The sequence below is a fragment of the Emys orbicularis genome, chromosome 3, assembly GCF_028017835.1.
Source record: "Emys orbicularis isolate rEmyOrb1 chromosome 3, rEmyOrb1.hap1, whole genome shotgun sequence".
NCBI lineage: Eukaryota > Metazoa > Chordata > Testudines > Emydidae > Emys > Emys orbicularis.
The window spans coordinates 142,653,877-142,678,240 of NC_088685.1; the positions used below are offsets into that span (position 1 = coordinate 142,653,877).

The 24,364-nt window shown below is 40.3% G+C and overlaps 1 protein-coding gene across 1 annotated transcript in view; it reads right to left on the bottom strand.

The window, feature by feature from the left end:
• The window catches only part of CEP170 (centrosomal protein 170), a 195,426-nt gene that overhangs the window by 30,926 nt on the left and 140,136 nt on the right, over positions 1–24,364 (bottom strand). The window contains exons 12-14 of the mRNA XM_065401011.1: positions 24,035–24,161; positions 12,619–14,493; positions 4,689–4,923 (exon numbers count right to left, since the gene is read on the bottom strand). Of these exons, the coding sequence (XP_065257083.1) occupies positions 4,689–4,923; positions 12,619–14,493; positions 24,035–24,161 (2,237 nt within the window). The remainder of the gene's footprint in view (positions 1–4,688; positions 4,924–12,618; positions 14,494–24,034; positions 24,162–24,364) is intronic.

The window sequence follows — 24,364 nt, forward strand, 5'->3', positions numbered from 1 at the left end:
TACTTATAATTGCAGCTTCCTAAGCAGAGTAACTAGTCAAAGACTGAATAACAGATCTTAATAAGATCAGACAAAAATAGGCATCAGGTCATCCAAAATCCATTTTCTTACTAACTTGAGAAAGCTTTTTACAAACACCGTAACTTTAAATTCTGATTAGGGAGATGTAAATTAGTATGGGAGGGTTGGATGGTGGTGGAAAAAGAACAATGAAATCGCATATGTAGTGCTTAAGAAACCTCACAAAAATTACTCCATTATCCTTTCTGCCCCATGGATATTTTCATAATGCCAATATATACACTAGACCAATGGTTTTCAACCTTTTTTCATTTGTGAACCCCTAAAAAAATTTCAAATGGAAGTGTGTACCTCTTTGGAAATTCAATCTGTGGATGCCCTACAATAGAAGTCTTAGACTGAAAACTGACTGAACAGAATTCAACTATAAATGTTGCACATGCTCAGCACAGCATTTGACACAGCAAGAGAAAGGGTGCTAAACTGTGGGCTTCTATGGTAACGACAACATTTCTGGGTTTTGACCTGTCGGTGGGGATATTCACATACTTTTGCTTGATCAGAAGAATGGAATGCCTTTTTTGGGATCTGAAACTTTATTTTAATAGTCACCTTTTGCGGACCACTTGGAAATAGTCTGCAGACCCCCAGGGATCCGTGGACCACAAGCTGAAAACAACTGCACTAGATTTCTATTGACTACGTGCAGTAAACATCCATAAGCATTTATATACTTCAACTAAAAAAAAAAAAAAAAAAAAGGTACATTATCCCAATGCTATGGCTGTGAATCTAAATTCAAAAAAAGTAAAGTTTTATTTGGAGGAGAGGAAGGTGATCAGGAACAGTCAACATGGATTCACCAAGGACAAGTCATACCTGACCAACCGATTGCCTTCTATGATGAGATAACTGGCTCTGTGGATATGGGGAAAGCTCCCACAGTATTCTTGCCAGCAAGTTAAAAAAGTATGGATTGGATGAATGGCTCGATGTCTAGTTGGCAGCTGGTATCAAGCGGAGTGTCCCCAGGGGTCGGTTTTGTTCAACATCTTTATTAATGATCTGGATGATGGGATTAATTGCACCCGCAGCAAGTTCGCAGATGACACTACGCTGGAGGGTAGGGACAGGGTCCAGAGTGACCTAGACAAATTGGAGGATTGGGCCAAAAGAAATCCGATGAGGTTCAACAAGGACAAGTGCAGAGTCCTGCACTTAGGAAGAAAGAATCCCATGCACTGCTACAGGCTAGGGACCGACTGGCTAAGCAGCAGTTCTGCAGAAAAGGACCTGGGGATTACAGTGGACGAGAAGCTGGTTATGAGTCAGCAGTGTGCCCTCGTTGCCAAGGCCAACGGCATATTGGGCTGTATTAGTAGGAGCATTGCCAGCAGATTGAGGGAAGTGATTATTCCCCTCTATTCGACACTGGTGAGGCCACACCTGGAGTATTGTGTCCAGTTTTGGTCCCCCCACTACCAAAGGGATGTGGACAAATTGGAGAGAGTCCAGCGGAGGGCAACGAAAATGATTAGGTGGCTGGGGCACATGACTTATGAGGAGAGGCTGAGGGAACTGGGATTTAGTCTGCAGAAGAGAAGAGTGAGGGGGGGATTTGATAGCAGCCTTCAACTACCTGAAGGGGGGTTCCAAAGAGGATGGAGCTAGGCTGTTCTCAGTGGCGGCAGATGACAGAACAAGAAGCAATGGTCTCAAGTTGCAGTGGGGGAGGTTTAAGTTGGATATTACGAGACACTATTTCACTAGGAGGGTGGTGAAGCACTGAAATGGGTTATCTAGGGAGGTGGTGGAATCTCCATCCTTAGAGGTTTTAAAGCCCGGCTTGACAAAGCCTTGGCTGGGATGATTTAGTTGGTGTTGGTCCTGCTTTGAGCAGGGGATTGGACTAGATGACCTCCTGAGGTCCCTTCCAACACTAATATTCTATGATTCTATTATATTAATGTCATTTTTAGCATTAACCTTTAAAAAACTGATTTATCATATGAATATGCTATGTTAGGGTAAAAAAATGGGTCAGAGGTGGGGCTAGCAGTACTGCCTATTACTAAGATTTGTCCTATTAGAAGAACCTATTTTCTGATGCTTATAACTTTATCAGATGTTAAGTGTTTGGGATAAAATTTTCCATGCTGGGTATATGCCGCAGGCTAAACATTTCTGAAATGGTTATGCCAAAATGGCTAGCCATTTCTGAGAACAAGGCTAGAGAAAAATACACTGTTTTACCTATATCAAAAAATTCTGGCGACCTTTTCTTTGAGAGGCTCTGAAACCCCTCTGCTTGAAATTTAGCAGAGGTTGGGAACTTTGTGTTATGGATGTGCTTTTGCATGAAAATCCATGCAAATTTTTCCAAATGATAAGTCTTTCAAAAATCACAGATTGCAAACAGTCAGTAGAGATTTGCTAGAAAAAGTCGGGAAAGATTCTGTCTCCGGTGGGAAAAGCTTTGTCTCTCACCAACAGAAGTTGGTCCAATAAAAGATATTACCTCACTCACCTTGTCTCTCTAATATCCTGGGACCAACATGACTACAACTACACAGCATAAAGCTGGGAGCCTCTCTCTCTTGTGCTCTCAGGGTATGTCTCCACTGCAAGGTAAGCCCATGCTTGAGCCCGGCCCCAAACCTAACTCCCCACTTGCATCTACACTGCAATTGTGCTAATCCAGGGCTCAGACCCAGGGTCCCATGACCCTGCAGGGCTGGAGGGTCCAAGCTTGAGTTAAGCCAGGACCCAGGGTGTGAGCCCTATTGCTCTGCAATGTAGACACAGCCTTGCTTGTCTCGGGAGTCAGCAGGAAGTATCCCACAATTCGATAGGACAATTTCCTTAGTCCTCTCTACCCCAACAATCTGCAATCCACTCTACTGAAAAGGGAAGTCACACCTCCTGCCCCACCGCTTTGTGAATGGCAGCAGCTCAGGTCAGCAGCTCAGGTCAGCGTTAGCCTATTCTGTTCTATTACGGATCTGCAAGCACACTATCAGAGAGCCTCCTGGGTTTTCAATGGAGAGCGAACCAAACAAGTCTTATGCAAAGTGAGCTGCTTCCTGATAACATGCAGGGCAGCCAGTAAAATTTTCCCACAGTGCACTTAGGTCCTAGAGCTAGAGTGGCTACATTTGGGGGCAGGTGACTCTGGGATATGGGGGCACAAGAGACTCTGGGATATGGCTACTTTGACTTGGGTCTGCGCACTGCAGTGAGGGCGCTAGAGCCCTACATTTGAGCATGGGTTAGAAAAGTCTAAACACAGGGTTAAAATACAATGCAGAAGCTCAAGCCCAGGGTTCCCTAACATGAGTCACTTGACTTGAGTCCCACTAACCCTGGGCTCACATTGCAATGTAGACAGAATCCATAACAGAATCATACCCTTAGTGTCTGATGTAAGCCAAGAACTTCCCTTACAAAATAGCAAGGCTGTCAACTGTGCGCAAAAAAAAAAAAAAAAAAAAAAAGTGCAGGTATCATTCCCTCCTAAAACTTCCATGGAAGCGAAGGTTCAGCAGCAATGTTTAGGAGCAGGAAGAGATATGCTAAGTCTGAATAACTGAGTTTCACAGATCCCCCATATGTGTTTAGCTCCTATCTTAGTATGGATTCTCAGAAAGAAATCCATGGGTCGGTATGTGAAGTTTTAAAAGTTCTTACTGGAAAATGCATTCTAATAGTTCCCAAGATCATATCAGAGTCCCTTGATTTATTTACAATATTTATGTAGCTTATTTACATGTATCAATCTATATAAATGTACAACAGATTTTTTAATACCAGGAATTGGAAAACAATATTTCATATGACCAAAATATAATATTTCATAGCTGTAATGTCACAGTATTAAAAATTGTTTTTAAAAAGGACATTGTTAGGTCATTTAGGCCTCAAATTTAAGTTCTGTAAAAAGTTTCACAAAACTGAATATTAATAAGTATTTTAATAACATTTACCTAAAAAGTTAAGTTTATTTAAAGTCTATCTGAAATGTTCACAACCTTGCCATTGCATCACTGTAGAATGTGTAACAGACTATGCTTTTCATTGTTGAAGTGCAGTGCAAATAGCAATAAGGGGGAAAGTACATTAGATTTTTTAAACCACTTTATTAATCTCAGGCACCAGCAACAATGGAAGTGATTTTTTGGACAAATATTTAATTTGACAATCTTCCTTCAATGCAGAGTAAAAACCAAGATGAACTAAAAATTAGAAGTAAAAACATGGTCTTTCGTATGGTAAAAAATATACCTCCAAATCAGCTTTGCATTTATCTGATTTTTTTTTTTTATTACTTGCTGATTTTAAGGCAGTATAAAACAGATCTAACTATTTCTTGAGGCAGAACAAAGTGTTAACAAAATACATTTGTAACTCTCACTAATGCAACTGGGAGATCATACAGAGGATATGTGTACCACAAAACATTACTACTGTTCTTCCTCCACAAGAGAGGTTTGCTGGTAGCACTACTTTGATAGTCTCTCCTTTACAAGGCTTTAAGATTTCTGTACACCTAGCCATGCAGAAATATTGCATATGTAGAATCACCCAGTGATTTAACTAGCTCATTTGTTCAGCACTACCAGTTAACATAAAAGGCTTTGATATTTTAAAGGCATTTTTTAAAAACAAACCTTGCTATTTCTTCTCGATGAGCAGTCCAATCGCGAATGTAGTCCTCCTGTTCCTTGATCCTGTGCTTGAACGTATTGCTAGTTTGCATTGCTGTCCCAGAGCTCTGCAATCGAGGGGTTTTCAGGGCTGGAGAAGTACGTAGACGGGTATGTTTAGGGGAATTACGGTTTGATCCAAACTCATCTTCTGAGGTGGAAGCATAATCTGTAGGAAAGCGCCTCCATCTTGAATTTACTAAATTAGTTTGATTATTAAAAAAGAATTATTATTGTATCTTTTGTAAGAAACAATAAAATTATTTCAGAAACACCACAACAAAACACCACAACCGCTCAATATCAAACCCCAAGTACCTCACAATAGTGTTTACTACATCTTAAAAAGAAAGATACTAAATTTGTGTTAAATAATAAATGTTGATTAATAAAATGTGGAAAAAGATGCTCTTTGTATAATGGTGAGTTGATAAAAAGATGCAAATGCCATTATTCCTAAATAACTAAGGCAAGATGTGTTACAGAATGAGGGCCCAATTCATTAACATTTATAGTGTTTGATTGCACTTATTTTGGGGGGGCAAATTCCCGCCCCTCCCATTAAATTTAGGGTATTGATTTTTAAACAGGACACACACAAGAAAGTGTAAAGATGTATGAGGGAACGTTGAGGCTGGCACAAGGTCTCTCAACCTGGGCCAACATAAAGAAAGCACATAATTCCTATAGAAGAAATTATGCATTTATTGTTGGAAAAAATAACACTTTGTAATTCAGCATCTTGTTACAAAGATCAGTGACACATCTACAACAACAGCATCTTCAGAGCAGACAGGACTTGTACTCATACTGAAAAAAACACATTGCTGAAAATGGACAGAAGCAGTGGACAACTGAAACTGAGCATGAGGATCTTACTCAACAATCAGTCGTTAATGGCTATAAAATGGATTTCAGAATGGCCATCCTCACACTTTTGTAGATGATAAAGCATTCATTATTATAACATGCCACACCCAATCAACCTCATGCCACAGAGCTTCACAACATAAATATTATTTCTTTGTTAATCACTGGCTCTAAAAATCAGTTCTCTTGGACTAAAGATTAATGTTAGGAAAATTCTTAATGCAATTTGTTAGTATTCGAATAACCTGACTTTAGGTTCGGTGCCCAAAAACTTAATTAAATTAGCTGGAAAATTTGTAGACACCTTTATTGAGGTTGGTTAGGTGTGCTGACAATACTTTTGAAAACCAGTATATCCAAATGGATATACTTGTTCTTGGTAATTTATAAATCACAGATGCAAGATGTACTTAATGTGAATAACATAAAAATACAAGAAAATTAAAACTGATTTTTCCTTGAATTATTTATTAAAAGGATAGCAAATTAAACATAAATCAGATGTGAATATAGGTACAGATATTTGCAATGTGAGTTTTTAGATGAGAACAGATTTGTGTAATGCTCTGAAAGATTACAATATGTAGAGTGTGAAGCTGGAGTACAAGCTGAAGTCCCTTTCTTCATTTAAACATTATCCTTTTAATTGTAAAAAGTAGAAATATGATTAACAGATTTTTTAAGGTGATTTAAAAGGAAGTATGGTTGCAAGTCTAATCCAAAGCACATTTAAAGCCCATTGAAGTCAATTAGATTATATTTTACTGTCTGTTTTAATATTCTAAAATCAGCAAGAGGGGAAAAAAGGTCTATCTATTGACCCACTACCCCTTAACTTATGGGATTCTAACTTGTTCTTATCAAGGAAAGCAGAACATAAGCAGAAAAAGTACTCCTTTCCCCCTTCCCCTCAAAAAAAGCATCAAAAAGTGTGAGATTGCAGACAAAAGAATTTTAGGAGTTGGGCCCAAAGTTTATCAACAAAGTCCTTTAAAATAATTTTGTATTTTTAATTAATCCATTGTTACAATTCTTATTTTAAAAAAATCAAAATAAACATCAAATTTGCTTAAAAATTATATCTCTGAAGTGTTTCTTAAAGAGCTAGTTCAATAACTCAGCACTGTACAATGAGCATAAGTAGTCAAATTTAAAAACTAAAGATTGAATGAATAGTGAAATATTAGAAAGAGATATGATTTCTAGTACTCTACCACTGTAAGTTTCAACAGCAGGATCTGGGTCTGGGAGAAGCTGGGATTTCTCTGTGTACAAAATATTGTTTTATCATGTTAATTCTTAATGAAAACATTCAAATTTGTAGCATTTGCTTAACAAAAATCTATTGCTGAAATTTAGTGTAAGCCTTTTCCTTCCTCAGTCTATGGTTTGGAGAAAAGCAAAAAGGTGTTGCAGATATTCTTAATTATAAATTATTTTAAAAGTAATTGATTCTGAAACAGTTTGAAAATTCTACAGAGAATTGCTATCCAATCGCATTTATAACTAAAGGTAGATAGAGCCAAAAGCCTATTTAATGTTTGGAAAGATCATAAAGATCCAAGGCCAAAATGAGATTGTGTTGCTGTTTGGCCTACAGGTTTCTCATAGTAAATTGTGGGAAAAGTTATTGTGGAGTTATAGTAACAATATCACAAGTCATGTAAATCATGATATATATTAACAAAACTCAGCATGTTTTGCATTAACCTAGCTATCTCTTTACAGACATAGGATTTAAAAAACAAAACACTTTTTGATCTCTGGATGCGCAGCCCCTTGGGGCCAGATCAACCCAGTAATCCTAGACTTTGCTTCTGCTCTACTTGAACCCTCTGCTGCTTCTTTCACACTCTCTGTCTGTTGGCTTACAATGAGTTCTCCTCCCTTAGCCCAGCTAACTAGTACAACTAATCATGTGACATGCAGCTGTTCCAAAAAGTGACACTGCCCTTGCAGCTATCCTTGCTGCTGCTGTTGCTGCTCACCCCTCGTGACCACCATCTTTCCCCATCAATCTCATAGACTCAGACTTTAAGGCTAGAAGGGACCATTGTGATTATCTAGTCTGACCTCCTGCACACTTCAACCTCACCCACCCACTCCTGTAATAGACACACAACCTCTGGCTGAGTTACTAAAGTCCTAAAATCATGATTTAAAGACTTCAAGTTACAGAGAATCCACCATTTCCTCAAATTTAAATGGGTCCATGATCCATGCTGCAGAGGAAGGCGAACTCCCCCCACTCCCCAGGGTCTCTGCCAGTCTGACCCAGAGGAAAATTCCTTCCCGACCACAAATATGGCAGTCAGTTGGACCCTGAGTATTTTGACAAGACCCAACAGCCAGACACCTGGAAAATAATTCTCTGTAGTAACTCAAAGATCTCTCCATCTAGTAGTGTCCCATCACCAGCTGTCGAGGATATTTGTTACTAGCAGTTGCAGATCTGCTACATGACATTGTAGGCAGTTTGATCATATCATCCCCTCCATAAACTTTATCAAGCTCAGTCTTCAAGCCAGTTAGGTTTTTTTGCACTCACTGCTCCCTTTGGAAAGCTGTTCCAGAACTTCACTCCTATCATGGTTAGAAACCTTCATCTCATTTCAAACCTAAACTTTTTGATGGCCAGTTTATATCCATTTGTTCTTCTGTCAACATTGGTGTTTAACTTAAAACAGGGCTTTGGAGCGGAGCCCCGAGCTGGAGCCCCGAGCTGGAGCGTGGAGCAGCTCCGGAGCAGTGGAGCTGCAGGTTTTGGCCTGGAGCTGGAGCGGAGTCGGAGCACAGCTCCAAAGCTCTGCTTAAATAACTCCTCTCCCTCCCAGATATTTATCCCTCTGATGTATGTATAGAGAGCAATCATATCTCCCCTCAGCCTTCATTTGGCTAGGTTAAACAAGCCAAGCTCTGAGTCTCTTCTCATAAGGTAGGTTTTCCATTCCTTTGATAATCCTAGTAGCCCTTTCCTGGACGTGTTCATTTGAATTCATCTATTTTAAACATGGGAGACCAGAACTGAACACAGTATTTCAGATGAGGTCTCACCAGTGCCTTGTATAATGGTACTAACACTTCCCTATCTCTACTGGAAATACTTCGCCTGATGCATCCTAGGATTGCATTAATCTTTTTCACATTGGCAGCTCACAGCCCTTGTGTGATCAACCAATACACTCAGGTTTTTCTCCACTTCTGTCACTTCCAACTAACCCTCCATTTTATAGCAAAAATTCTTGTTGTTAGTCCCAAAGTGCACTTTACACTATTAAATTTCATCCATTTCTATTGCTCCAGTTTTCAAGGTCATCCAGATCTTCTTAATGATACTCCAGTCCTCCTCTGTATTGGCAATACCTCCCAACTTTATGTCAGCTTCAAATTTTGTCATATTCTCACTTTTTGTGCAAAGGCCATTAATGAAAATGTTAAATAAAATTGGTCTCAAGACCAATCCCTGAGGAACCCCATTAGTAACCTCCCACCAGCCTCACAGTTCACCTTCACTATGACCCCTTTAACCAGTTCCTTATCTACCTTTGAATTCTCATATTAGTCCCCATGTTCTCCAATTTAACAAATAATTTCCCATATGGAACTGTATCAAATATCTTACTGAACTCCAGTAGATTAGATCTACTGTGTTTTCTTTGTCTAAAAAATCAGTTATCTTCTCAAAGAAAGAGAAGGTTGATCTGGAACAATCTACCTTTTATAAAACCATGTTGTATTTAACCCAATTACCATTTACCACTATGTCCTTAACTACTTCATCTTTCAAAATTTGTTCCAAGACTTTGCATGCAATTGAGGTCAAACTAACAAGCCTGCATGCAGTTTCCTGGATCACTTCCCCCCCCTTCTTAAAAATAGGTACCATTTTAGCAATTCTCCAGTCGTAGGGTACACCCCCTTGGGCTTGCAATTTCATGTGCCAGTTTCTTTAATATTTTTGGATGGAGATTATCTGGATCCCCCAGTTTGGTCTCACTAAACTTCCTGAGAATTGTCTTCCACATCAGATGTGGTAATTTCTACCTCCATATCCTCATTTCCATTAGCCACCCTGCCACTACCCCTAAGCTCCTCAATACCCTTATTAAAACCTGAGGCAAAGTATTTGTTTGACTATAAAAGGGTTAAAAAAAACTAGATACGTTCATGGAGGATAGGTCCATCAATGGTTATTAGCCAGGATGGGCAGGGATGGTGTCCCTAGTCTCTATTTGCCAGAAGCTGGGAATGGGTGACAGGGAATGGATCACTTGATGATTACCGGTTCTGTTCATTCCCTCTGAAGCACCCGGTGTTGGCCACTGTCGTAAGACAGGATACTGGGCTAGATGGACCTTTGGTCTGACCCAATATGGTTGTTTTTATGTTCTTATGTTTAGGTGTTGGGCCATACCTAGATTATCTCTAATCTCCACCCCATCCTCAGTACTTAGTGGGCCCACTTCTTCTTTCCTTGTTTTCTCTTTTTATTTGTATGGCTATAGAACCTTTTATTATTGGATTTAATTTCCTTTGAAAGGTCCAATTCTGCTTGGCTTTTGGCAGTTCTCACTTTTTCCCTACACTTTCTGATCTCCAAGAGGTAGCTTTCCTTGCTAGTCCATCCCATCTTTCATTCTTTATAAACTTTCTCTTAATAACCTGTTTGAGATGCTTGCTCATCCAACTTGCACTGCAACCCTTCCCTACAAATTTTTCCCCTTGCTTGGGATGCAGGATTCAGATAGTTTCTGCAACTGTGGCTTAAGATAATTCCAAGGCTCCTTATATATAACGCTTTCCTCTAATGGTCTTTAAATGACTTTACAAATTAATAAAATAATGAACGAAGCATCCTAACAACCTGCTGAGATGAGCAATGATTGTCACCATTTTAGAATGAGGCAAATAGAGGCACAGTGTGACTAGGGGTCTGTGTACATTAGGGACTGTTACACCAGTATAGCTACACAGACACAAATTTCTGTAATGTACACATGCTCGTAGTAGCATGGCCACAAGTCACAAAGTAAGTTTGTGAAACAGCCACAAATGGAACCCAGAACTCCTAACTCCCAAGTAGCAGTACATTCCTTATTGATATTACATAGTGCCTGAAGAGTTCATTAGACCATATTTTCTCTCTGATATTGGCTTTGACTGTTTTGTTAACTTTTTTTTTTTTTTTTTTTACACTTTACACAAACTTTTGTTTTCCATAAATGTTAGTGTTTATAAAGATAATGTTTTGCTTTTTAAAGAGTAGTAGTCTTTCTACTGCAAATATTCCAAACAATGGTGATGTGCCCTTTTTATCTGTTTGGTTAGCTTGGGATAGATAGCTCATAAGGTGGCAAGCTTTTCAGCTTTTCCCTTTGAAACTGCAAATATTTTCTACAAAAAACGCAGTAGGTTTTGACCGTGGAATGCAGTTAAATCAACAAGAACACTGCAGGAATGAGAGCTGTAACAGACTAAAGCATTCCCCATTGTTAAAGGAGCTGAACTATAACAGTAATATGGAAGTCAGTGAGCACACTGTAGTTCATATTTTCACAAAAAAACCCTCCTCCTGACTCATACTTTTGTTGAAAACAGAAAACAATCATATGACAAAACAAGAAATTTCTAGTGTTTACCTCTTCAAGGGTCAATACCACCAGGGTCTGGAATAATGATAGCTAACGTTAATTAAATCAACCTTGTAAATTAATTGCAAGCTCCTCAGAAGTAACTGTTTTGCCTGAACTGATGTTACAGTCAGTCGACTGGACACACAAATCTCAGATACTGGTTGAACCATCAGTACTAAACGTGCCTGATATAAATACCCAGACAGATAATATGCTGAGAAAAATACCTACATCTCCCTTTTAAAGTATTAGGGTAGATGGCTTGGGGTATATATATATTTTTTTTAGTTTCACTTGAATTCATGAGGATTACTGGCATTTCTGAAGACAACATTCAGAATGTAACAATACATGTGACTTCACATTTCAAGGAACATTAAGATTTATTGTTCAAGGAATAGATTTCTCTTAAATTAACCTGTGATTTAACCAGTATTTACCTCTCAAGGCAATAAATATTGATGAGCAGCACAACAGAAGTTACTAACTACTAAATATGCAAGTTATATATCAGCAATGGCAATGGTTTTGCCAAAACAGCTTGGTTTATAGGCTCAAAACTATTAATTGTAATATTTTTTCATGTAAATATTAAATAATAGGGGAAATGTCAGAGAGGCTGAATCAACAATTTTGACAATAAGTGATCTGAGAGGAAGAAGAGATCTGGCCCCTGTAAATACAGATCCTCTCTTTTCACATAGGAATAAGTAACATAAATTGGTCTAGGACAGGCCTGAAGCCCTTGAGAGTAAAATAGATTTGGGTTAATACACAAGCCATTTAGTTTTGGAATATTTCATTCAGTATTTTTGTGTTTAGAAGTATATATATTTTTCTACTTGTTACTTCTTACTTTGCTTATTTTTTTAATTAAATTACACTTTTGTATTTTTAGAAGCAAATCTTAAATTACCTTGCATTTATCTTGTTGATGCTCCATGCCTTCCTCAGACTGCACTCATAGTTTTGCATACTTACAAACACATTTCCTAGTTTTTACCTCATTGAACAGTGCTGCTGACCTAAACTTTTAGAATTCTGACCCAAGCAAAAGAGGTTTCTAGTATATCTACATTTTTGTACTATGCCAATCACTGCAGCATTTGAGCACCTCATATACTATAGTTGGTTGGAAGTTTCCAGTAAAAATCATAAACCAAATTGCTAAGGAATTAAAATCTCTTGTCCTTGTATTAAATTTAAAAATATCTGCAACGATAACTAATAGAACTTCTTTCTCAAAAGAGGAGGACTGCTTCTACTAAAGTTTGAGTTAATGCTTAGTAATAAAGCATTATTAGTTTAACACTTATAAAAAGAGAAAAGCCCAAGAAAATAAACAAAATATCAAGTACTGAAATAGACTAAATCCTAATAATCTCACATACCTGATGGAGAATTATGGGCGGAGGTCAATGATTTGGATTTAGAATCGGAAAGTCGAGAAATGCTATTAGCTCTAGTTCTAGCAGAAACTTTACTACTATCTGCTGATGGTGTTAATCTTCCACCACTTCTAATGATGGCTTCTGCAGTACGAGATGAGGCAGTGCTTCTAGTTATTGTGGCTTCAGAGTCACTACGTGCTGATAAAGAACCGAGCCTAGTTCTGCGTGGTTGGGCAAGTAAGTCAATTCTGGAGATATTTCTCCTTCCTGAGGGAGGCTTTGATGTAGAACTTGTAGTGGACACTTCAGAAGCCACTGAAGCTTTATCTGCATCAGCAAGTTCGCTATCTGAGGCTTCACCAAGTCGTGCTCTGCGCAAGAGAGAAGTCCTTGTGGGACGAGGTCTTGGAAGAGTGATTGACTTACTGGATTGCCCAGTTGTAACAGGAGAGGTCTTTGATTTAGCTGACTTACTGCCTTCCATTTTGGAATGTAAGAGTTCATCTGCAGAGGTAAAATAACCCCTTCCATGTGATTTGCCAGAATAAGTTTCTTGGTCAGATGACAAGATATCAGATATGGCAGAATGTGGTACACTAGATGTTTGGTCATCATCTGTTAAATCTACTGAAGGTTGTCTCATTCTTCCACTGGGTTGCACAAGTTTACGACCCTCTGCTCTTGAACCAGCATCTGAAGATCGGCTTTTAGTTTTCTTTTCTATCTTTTCTCTAGCATTTGTTGCAGAAGATTTTAAAACATCCTTGGAAGGAGAACTAGTGGAACATCTATCTTTATACAGGGTAGTAAAGCTTTTTCGCTTTTGAGTGGTTTTTCTTTCAGTGTCACCAGTAACCAGACTGATTGTGCTAGCAGTGTCTACATCTGACTCGGGTGATATGGAATTATCTCTGTTATAGCTAGGAGTTTCAGGTCCTTCATCTGTTTTGTTTTCTTCTCGTAATTTAGCTTCAAGGAACGCCATTACTGCTTCTGTGTCTTTTAAAATAAGTGTTGTATCCAGACTAGAATCAGTGTCCACGGAATCACTTCTCTCACGTATTCTGTTTGTGGAGGTTAAAGCAAACGAAGGGGGAGTAGATCCAGTTTGTTTATTAATATGAGGAATAAGCTCTATCGGTATATTTGTACTAGGTTTATCTATAGTAAAGCTGCCTTGTCTCACTAACGGTTTTGAAGATTCTTTCTTCTCTCCTCCTAATCCTTTTGGAGTTTGGCCTTTTATAATTTCCTCAGTTTTTTTTCTTTTCCCTTCACTTTGTACAATCTTCATTTCTGCTTTACTTGTAGAATGTCCTGGGGCTTTTTCTTGATGATTATCCAACATTTTATGTGGAGTAGGAGTCTCCTCTCTACCTTTCTCAACTTGACTGGCAAGAAGTTTAGCTGAAGACACTTTAGTTGAAGTCCTATGTGCCTGCTCCTTTTGCTCTTGCTGTTGAATTTTAGCTAAAGCTTGCTTTACAACTGAAGTTTCCCTGACAATTTCACTTTTCTCTTTACTGGAAGAAGAGAAGCTAATGGGGTGAGAAGACACTTTGTGGTCTCCACCAGGTTTAGGAGAAAGGCCATTCATTGTCCTGTTTGCCTTAGCCATGCTCCTACTACCTGCATCTTGTGGCATTTCTTTTTGGGATGCATGAGTTGGAGTTTCTTTCTCTTGAAGTTCTGTGTCTTGTTTTTCACCTATCTCTGATCTCTGATGAGGTGTAACCTTTGCTCTTGAACTTTCAGTGGCTTTTTCCTCTTTTGGAAGCTGTGGAAGTGTTCTCCTCTTTCGCTCACCTTGGCTAGTCACAGAAGTAGCTGAGCTAGTACTTCTAACTGAAATACCAGATTCACTGATGTCAGTATCTAAAAACGGAATGAAAAAACCTTTTGGAAATCAGTGACTGAAGAGCAAATCTGCCAATGGAAACATGCATTCTTAAGGTTACATAGAAGTAATTAAAGTACATTATTTCTATTGCACAGAGAAGAGAATTGGAACTTTATCTTTTGTGAAATGACATTTAAAAGTCCTCCTAAACCATGACACAATAGATTATGTAAACCAGTCAATTACTTTCACCAATCTATTAGTCACAGAACAGACATTTTAAGACACTGGAGAAAAATATTATCTATTAATAAAAATACTTTTATGCTACAGTATGGCACATGAAGGTTCTGATACAAACAAGGGAATATTACACTCTGTGACAAGCACACATCAAAGCACTGGTATGAAATGAACATCTGTCAAAGTAATGGAATTCTTGTCTGTCAGCTGTGGTTTCTTACAGGGATCCCCTAACAACCAAATGCACAGAGCTATGCATTATCTTTAAGCGGCATCTTCCCTGGAACTTGTTGTGTTGCATGGTTGGGCAAAGGAAGGTAAAAAACTACAGTGGTAGCAGGGCAGGAATAAGAATAGAGAGAGCGATCTTCTTCTCTCTTGGTCCTGGTATCTGCTTGTTAACAGACAGACTTATTTTCCTCCCACAACTGGCAAATTTTGGCTGTGACCAGACAGTCACCCACTTGTGAACCACCTTGTGTTCATGACCACAAGGTTTAAAATCTAAGACCAGAAAATTGGTTCTCAAACTGTTGAGTATGGGCCCCCAGTAGCCCTCAGACTTTCCTGACTGTATACACAACTAAACAATTTGAAATTCAAGCAGAGTAGGATTTGGGTAATGGGAAAGAAGGTGGGTCTACAGGAGACACTCTTGGTGGAAATGGTTTGCAGAATGAAAAAGCTGGAGATCCACTGCGTCTAGATCAGGGAAGGGCAAACTATGGCCCGCAGGTCGGATCTGGCCCATCAGATCTTTCAATCTGGCCTGCGGGATTGCCCGCCCTGTGGCGCAGTGTGGCTAAGGCAGACTCCCTGCCTGCCCTGGACCTGCGACGCTCCCGGAAGTGGCCGGCACCATGTCCCTGCGGCCCCTGGGGGAGGAGGAGAGCAAAGGGCTCTGTGCGCTGCCCTTGCCTGCAAGCTCCGCCCCCCACAGCTCCCACTGGCCGGGAACGGGAAACCGTGGCCAATGGGAGCTTCAGGGTGATACCCACAGGCGAGGGCAGCATGCAGCGGAGCCGCCTACTCCGCTCCACCTTCAGGAACCACTGCTGGACATGCTGGCCACTTCCGGGAGTGGCGCGGGGCCAGGGCAGGTAGGGAGCCTGCCTTAGCCCCGCTGCGCGCCGCTGCCACTCCGGAGCCACTTGAGGTAAGCGGTGCCGGGCCGGAGCCCACACCCCGAACCTCTCCTGCACCCCGCACCCCAACCCCCTGCCCTGAGCCTCCTAACCCCCTGCTTTGAACCCCCTGCCACACCCCAACCCCCTGCCCTGAGTCCCCTCCCGCACTCTGCACCCCCTCCTGAACCCCAACCCCGTCAAGCCCCCTCCCGCACTCCGCACCCCCTGCTGCACCCCAAGCCCCTGCCCAGAGCCCCCTCCTGCACCCGAACCCCCTGCCACACCCCGCACCCCTCCTGCACCCCAACCCCCTGCCGAGCCCCCTCCCGCACTCCACACCCCCTGCTGCACCCCGCATCCCAAACCCCTGCCCAGAGCCCCCTCCTACACCGCGCACTCCCTCCCGCACCCCAACCCCCTGCCCCAGCACTACATTCATGGCCCTGCATACAATTTCCCCACCCAGATGTGGCCCTCGTGCCAAAAAGTTTGCCCACCCCTGGTCTAGATGATCTAACAGGCCTTTTCCATCTTTACAGTTCTAATTCTATGAAATGTTTAAGGACTTTTGTTTATGTTACTGGCACCCCGCAGGACCCAGATTCTTAATAGACTATAGAAGTTATTAGAGAGACAAGGTAGACCAACTTCTGTTGTGAATGGGACAAACTGCCAAACTATACGTAAGCTTATCTCTCTAATATCATGAGACTGACACAGCTACAATACTGCAAACAACTACAGAAGTTATGATATTGTGGCTGTTGTAAATGCACAGTAAATCTACTTTTCTCAGGACAATGATTAATTGTAAAGCTGCATTGCTGAAACAACCTGGTACTTCTTGAGTCTAGTAACTTCAAAGGGCTGTTACAAAACTCCAAATTACTTAAGTTTAAACTGTGTGTGTCGTGAAGTCTGCTACAGTCTTTAGGCTCATGCAGGATCACAAAGCTGGTAGCTCATGTTTTTAAAACTAAAGAGAAAAAATAGTAAGAAAAACAAAAAAGATTTACCCCTGTAAGTCTGAGAATAATGACAGGAAAGATGGGACCTACCACTCCAGTACTTTAATTGTGTGGGCGTTCTGGGGTTTCCACTCCCTCCAGTCCTACATGCTATGCAAAATTGCTCTGCAGCAGATGGTCAAATTTCCACTTGTTTCCACTGCTTTTAGGCACAAAAAGTGAGCACGTCCAACACGGAAGTTCAACAGCTCACTAATATTGCTTTATTTTAATACTTTTGCTGACTTCACTTAATGCAAAAAGAAGCCATCAATGTCTCTAACTGTAGTGGCCTCATCAAGCTGATAAGACTGAATCTGCCCCAGCTCCTTTCCCCTCAGCTTTGTGTAATAAAGAGATCCTCTATGACTCAATTGCTGGCTGGAATATGTACTTTGAGGGCTGTGTCTCATTTGGCCTTGCAGCCTGAACCACGTTGAAAAAATATTTTTTCTATGAAGCCCAGAGTCCTCAAAGTCCTGTTTCAGACATTGTTTAGTCCTCCATTAAACATCTTTCCCTGCCCACCTGAGAACAAGAACCATCAGCACCTCACTTATGTAAGACTCCATTTATTGGGGATCCTCCCATGACCAACTAAATGTTTTTAAATGTCCTTGTCCACTCTGTGGACAAAATCATATTTAATGTTGTGCTATTTAATACGGTTTCTAATACAACACATTTGCCCAGGGTAGATAATTTCACACAGGAAGAAAAGGAGAGGGTGGTCAACTTGGAAAATACCAAGACAGCAAAGTGTTGCTGGCTAAAAGTTAACACGGGGTTAAATCAATCTTAGTTTTGGTCTGCTGGCACCCAAAGACAATGGCTGTAGACAGTCCCAATTGCTGGCTCTCAAATAGACAATATAATGAATCCACTACTGAAGTCTGCCTCCATTCCAATCGGGGAGATTGACCAGGTTCAGGTGTCCCAGGACAGAGGGACTTTGAAATGGATAAAAGACTGTCTGTGATTGGGAAGAGATACTAACTGAAGGGTCAGACAAAGGTAGAGGCTGCAGGACCATAGTCTACCTTGTTCAGCTTCAATGCTGGGGGGGGGGGGGGGGGGCGGGGATGCCTTGGACAAGGGTAAGGTGGCCACTCACATATTTCTAGAATAGCAGACATTCCAGTACTTCTAGGAACAGCATGGGTCCGCATTCGCTGGCATGACCTTGCACACACAGAGCATGCAAAGCCATGCTGCATAGGGGTCACTATTTTTAGGACTGCCCCATGCCGGTTGAGGTGGGTGAAGCAGCATGCTCTTAAAAATGGCATCCCCCATCCAATTTTGTCCCTGTACTGGACAGGGGACAAACCTCTCAATACTGGACCAGTGGCCTCCCTAGCCAAGGGCATGGGGTGGCACAACCTAAACTTGCAAGATAAGGAAAAGGTTTAGGTAAGATAATATGCATATAGGTGTTTTGCTTTTTCATTGCCATTGTTGTTTCCTCTGTCTTTTTCCTGTGGATAAATAAATAGTACTCTGTTTGGAACAAGCTGTTCTCTGTCAATGTGCTTTCATACTGCTCTCAGGCTCCTGGATGGAGGGGTCAAAATGGATTTGGACCTTCTGAGGATGCAGTTTTGAACAGGGGTGCCATGACCTGGGGACCCAGTCTAAAAGGATTCCATCCTGAGAAAAGTACAGGTGGTGCAGGCCTATCACTTGGAAAAGATGTGCACGGAGAAACTGAGTGAGGGATCAAAAGTACAGCTCACCCTGGAACAGTAACAGCCTACCATAAAGATTATTGGGGTGAAAAAAACAGTTACCTACCTTTCCATAACTGTTGTGCTTCGAGATGTATTGCACATGACTATTCCAATTTAGGTGTGCACGTGCCTCATGCACAGATGTCAAAGATTTTTTTCCCCTCAGTGGTAGCCACTGGGGTGGTTCCTTGTCGCGATACACCATTGCATGCTGGTATAAAAGCAGAGCTGCCCGATCCTCCCTCAGTTCCTTCGTACCAGACAGACTCTGACAGAGAGGGGAAGGTGGGCGGGTCATGGAATGCACACGTGCAACACATCTCGAAGAACAGTTACAGAATGGTAGGTAACCCTTCTTTCTTTTCTGAGTGATTGAACATGTCCATTCCACTGTAGGTGACTCACAAGCAAATATACATGGAGGTGGGTTCGGAGCCTATCTGAAGAGTGATTGTAAGACGACCCATCCGAAACTGGACTGACGGGAAATGCCATAATGAGAAGCAAAAGTGTGGAGTGATGAATAGGTTGCTGCTTTACAAATGTCTGTGATCAGCACTTGCACCAAGAAAGCTGCAAAAGCTGCCTGCTTTCTAGTAGAATGTGTCAACACTCTAGCTGGCGGGATTGTATTAGTTAGTTGCTAGCATAAACAAATGCACTAAGAGATCTGGGATGAGATTCTCTGAGTGGAATATGGTTGGCCCTTATGTCTGTCTACAACTGCTACAAACCACTGAATAGAAGATCTAATAAGATTTAGCCCACTCCAGGTAGAAAGCTAAAACCCTTCTCACAGCTGTGTGAAGCTTTTCCTCATCCCTATGCGCATGGGGTTTTGGAAAGAATGCGGGCAAACAAATGGCTTGGTTAACATGAAAATTAAAGACTACTTTCATGAGAAATTTTGGGCGATGGTGGATATAAACTTTATCCTTATAGAAAACTGTACCAGAGTTCTCAACTTGCCCACCCTTTTGCCTGAGGTAATAGTCAGCAAAAATGCTACCTTCATGGAAAGTTGAAGAAGGGAAAAAGTGGCCAGGGGCTCGAAGGGAGGTCCTTTCAATTTTGCTAGGAATAAGTTCAGATCCCGAGGGATGGGGTCTTGTATATGTGGCTATAATCAGACCAAGCCCTTTAGGAATCAGGTGACAATGGGGTTTGAGAAAAGGGATCTATTATCCATCAAGACGTGGAAGGCTGAAACAACTGCCATATGCATCCTTATACATCTAATAGTCAAACTCTGTTTTAGATCTAGAAGATAGTCCAGGGGTGTCCACTTCTGGAGAAGTGCTTCCACTTAGCCAGGTAATTGTTCCTAGTTGACAGTTTTCAGGGGATGGCCTTGACAGACCTGGCACAGACTCTGGAGGTGACAATCCTCTCTTGGGAGACACAGCATTCCAGTGGGGTCTCTCCCCTGAACACTTTGAGTGTCTACCTCTGTCTGGCTTCAGGACCGACTCAGTTCAACAAGGAACTGAACTTGAAAAAGGCCTAAGCCTTTTCTTCAGTATGAGGGAACGGTCCTGAGGATCAGCCGGCATCTCCAATGAAGCGCTCTGTATCGAAGTTGATAAACTTGGGGCAATTTCTCCATGTGAGAATTCCAACAGGGGTCAAAGTGCTGCGTCCTTAGGCAAGCACATAAGCCTCCCCACCCTGTTTTTTTTTGAGCGGGGCTTGAATCTTTGCAAATGTGACATTTGTTACTAACATGGGATTTCCCCAAACATTTCAAGCAGGCCAGATGTGGATCGCTGACTGGCATGGGCTTTGCACAGGTTCAGAAGGACTTAAATCCCACCAAATGAGGCATCGTTCTGGTACTGATATTGGTACCAAAAGATAAAAAGTTGTCAAAAAAAAAAAATCACAAAAACGGAAACCTAGCACTAAAATTGTCTCAACTAACTATAACTAAAACCACTAATCTACAACAAATAGGATCTTTATTCAGAAAGGAGAGGAAAGCACTTGAATTAACAAGTCTGGATTGCTCCGACAACTGTCACTGGCGGTAAGAAGGACCTGAGGTGTGTCAGGGACAGCTCCGCTCCCTTTTACCAGCATGCAGTGTGGCGATAGAAGATGCTTGAGCCATCCCTATGGGTACCACCGAGGGGAAAAAATCTCAGACATTTCTGCAGGTGCATAGTTTTGGGACCAGGGAGGCTTTCCCCCGAATGGTATACTAACTATAACTACTAAGCTAAAATATAAAACTATTTACAATGAGTTTACTTTACAGGTAATGCATGGAGTGAAGGAAGACATGATTCTGACTCAGGCCATGTGGAGGCAAGAAGGAACTGGATCCTCTTCTACCCTTGAAATATGAGGGAAGCTACTGTGTATATGTGGGTCAACGGATGCTGAAAAATTTCTGGACTCATAGGGAGCAGCACTCAAAGAATATATATTTAGACATTTCTACAATAAATATTAACTACAGTAAAAGTAGAGAGAAATATTCATTTTACTCAGCATTTCCAGCAACAGCTCTCTGCACACTACCCTTTGCAAATGTGCTAGTTGCTGCTACTGTGTGTTGCAGAATGCCAGGTGCTAAATACTTCTATTTTTAATATGTTTCTGTAGTTATCTGAGACCAAAGAAGTTTTAACTTTGTATCATTGGTAAGAATTACAAAGTCAGCCATTTTTCACAATGAAGTCATGCACACCAACTCCTAAATTAACCCAGCAGAAAATTCCTCCAAGAAATTATCCCTGCACTGAAGCCACCATGATTGCAAGAGAATACTGTGGCTTTAGGAAAGCAGCATTGCTTTAGGGTGGAATTTTGATATTACATTCATTTCAGAGTCATGAACAACAAAGTTGTCATGAACGACACACACACACACACACACACACAAAAAGGGACATGCCTGGGTTGCAGGACAGCAATATAAAGCACTGGAGTAGTAGCTCATGAGTTCCTAGTCAATTAATAGTATGCTCATTTCAATAGTTGGAAAACTCAGTGAGACTATATCTTCCTGTGATTTCCAGTCCATTTTATAGTAATGCTTCAAGATAGAAACAGCTATATAAATATGTAATATTTACAGTAAGAATTTAAATACATCATTATCATCACAGCGTTTAAGAGCTGTAGTGATAGACGAGGACCCAATTGTGCTAGCACCATAAAACAAAGAACAAAACGAAACCTGGGCAGGATTTTAAATTTATAACCTTATAAACCTTGCACTAGAACCTTTGATTTTCAAGTATCTGTGTTTAAATGATCAACCCTGTGTTCTGCATTGAACTTTTACAAATGAAGATGAAAAGAAGAGAAAAAATAAACAAAGGGATCACCTCCTTCACAGTCAAATATATGTTTTAATGCACAACATAAGGAACAGCATATTCAAATAAACAAGTCTGGCAAAGTTGTTAATAAAAGAAGGAGGGAGCCTGAACACTTGCCACTCAGAAGAGACAGGATAATGTGGTTTGGCAACTGCATGGGGTTTTGATGATAGCAATATCAAATTATGCTTAGAATGTTTATTTGGACCGTACAGTTGAAGTTTCAGGTTGAGTGTTTACTGTTCAGTCCACTATAACTCAGTGGGAAGGGGTATATACAGGGGAATATGCCAATAAAAAGATTTGACAAGCTTACCCAAACTGAAGCTTAAATGAATGTCTCCTTTTATATTTTCCCAATATAGGTACCAATAACCTTTTTTCTATACTGTTCGGCCTATTTTATCATTAATATAAAGCAGGGCTGTCAAGCGATTAAAAAAATGTATTGCGATTAATCGCATTGTTAAATAGAATACCATTTATTTAAATATTTTTGGATATTTTCTACATTTTCAAATATATTGATTTCAATTACAACACAGAATACAAAGTATACAGTACTCAGGTTATATTTATTTTTGATTACAAATATTTGTGCTGTAAAAAAAAAAGTATTTTTCAATTTACCTCATACAAGTACTGTAATGCAATCTCTTTTTCATGAAAGTTGAACATACAAATCTGGAATTATGTACAAAAGAAATTGCATTCAAAAATAAAACAATGTAAAAGTTTAGAGCCTACATGTGCACTCAGTTCTATTTCTTGTTCAGCTAGTCACTCACACTCAGACAAACAAGTTTGTTTACATTTGCAGGAGACAATGCTGCCCACTTCTTGCTTACAATGTCACCTGAAAGTGAGTACGGGTATTTGCACAGCACTGTTGTAGCCAGCGTTGCAAGATATTTACATGCTAGATTCGCTAAAGATTCATATGTCCCCTCATGCTTCAACCACCATTTCAGAGGACATGCTTCCATGCTGATGACAGGTTCTGCTTGATAATCCAAAATAGTGCGGTCCGACACATTTTCATCATCTGAGTGAGATGCCACCAGCAGAAGGTTGATTTTCTTTTTTGGTGGTTCGGGTTCTGTAGTTTCCGCATCGGAGTGTTGCTCTTTTAAGACTTCTGAAAGCATGCTCCACACCTCGTCCCTCTCAGATTTCGGAAGGCACTTCAGATTCTTAAACCTTGGCTTGAGTGCTGTAGTGATCTTTAGAAATATCACATTGGTACCTTCTTTGCGTTTTGTCAAATCTGCAGTGAAAGTGTTCTTAAAACGAACAACATGTGCTGGGTCATCATCCGAGACTGCTATAATATGAAATACATGGCAGAATGCTGGTAAAACAGAGCAGGAGACATACTATTCTCCCCCAAGGAGTTCAGTCAAAGTTTAATTAACACATTATTTTTTTAAACGAGCGTCATCAGTATGGAAGCATGTCCTCTGGAATGGTGGCCAAAGCATGAAGGGGCATACGAATGTTTAGCATATCTGGCACATAAATACCTTGCAATGCTCGCTACAAAAGTGTCATGCGAACACCTGTTCTCACTTTCTGGTGACATTTGAAATAAGAAATGGGCAGCATTATTTCCCATAAATGTAAACCAACTTGTTTGTCTTAGCAATTGGCTGAATAAGAAGTAGGACTGAGTGGACTTGTAGGCTCTAAAGTTTTACATTGTGTTTATCATTTTTACAGTGCACATACAGTGTAATAAAAATATTATAAAGTGAGCACTGTACACTTTATAGTCGGTGTTGTAATTTAAATCGATATATTTGAAAATGTAGAAAAACATCCAAAAATAGTAAATACATTTCAATTGGTATTCTGTTTAACAGTGCAATTAAAACTGCGATTAATCATGATTAATTTTTTTCAGTTAATCGCATGAGTTAACTGCGATTGATCGACAGCCCTTATATAAAGACTAATTAAATATCAGACTAAAATATAATTATGAGGTTTGGTTTTTTTTAAAAAGACTTAGCAGAAATGTAACTGATGATGAATCTATAGTACTGGTGATAACTAAACTATTTGTCTAGTTCTGTAACTAAGTCCTTCACTTCCATACACTCTTTGCTACAGAAATTAAGATGACAACAATTTACCCTACCGTTTTCTAGAGGAGCAGGTGCAGATGACTCCAACCTCATGTCATCTTGGTCATGTCGTGTATGATTAGCAGCCAAACTAGCCCACTGGGACACCCAACGTTTACTTCCAGATGCAGCAGAGCCTTCCTGAGAAAAAAAGAAATAGGACAAGAAACGGCAGATTTTGCTTAAAAGTATGTGATATAAAGTTGATAAACTGGTATATTATCAAAACACAGATGTGTCTGAAATCTTAATTATTTTCATGGAAAATGCAAATATTAAAGGAACTCATTTTAATTTGTTTTGGAGAATCCTAATGTTAATACTGGATTGACAGTCTTAAATTC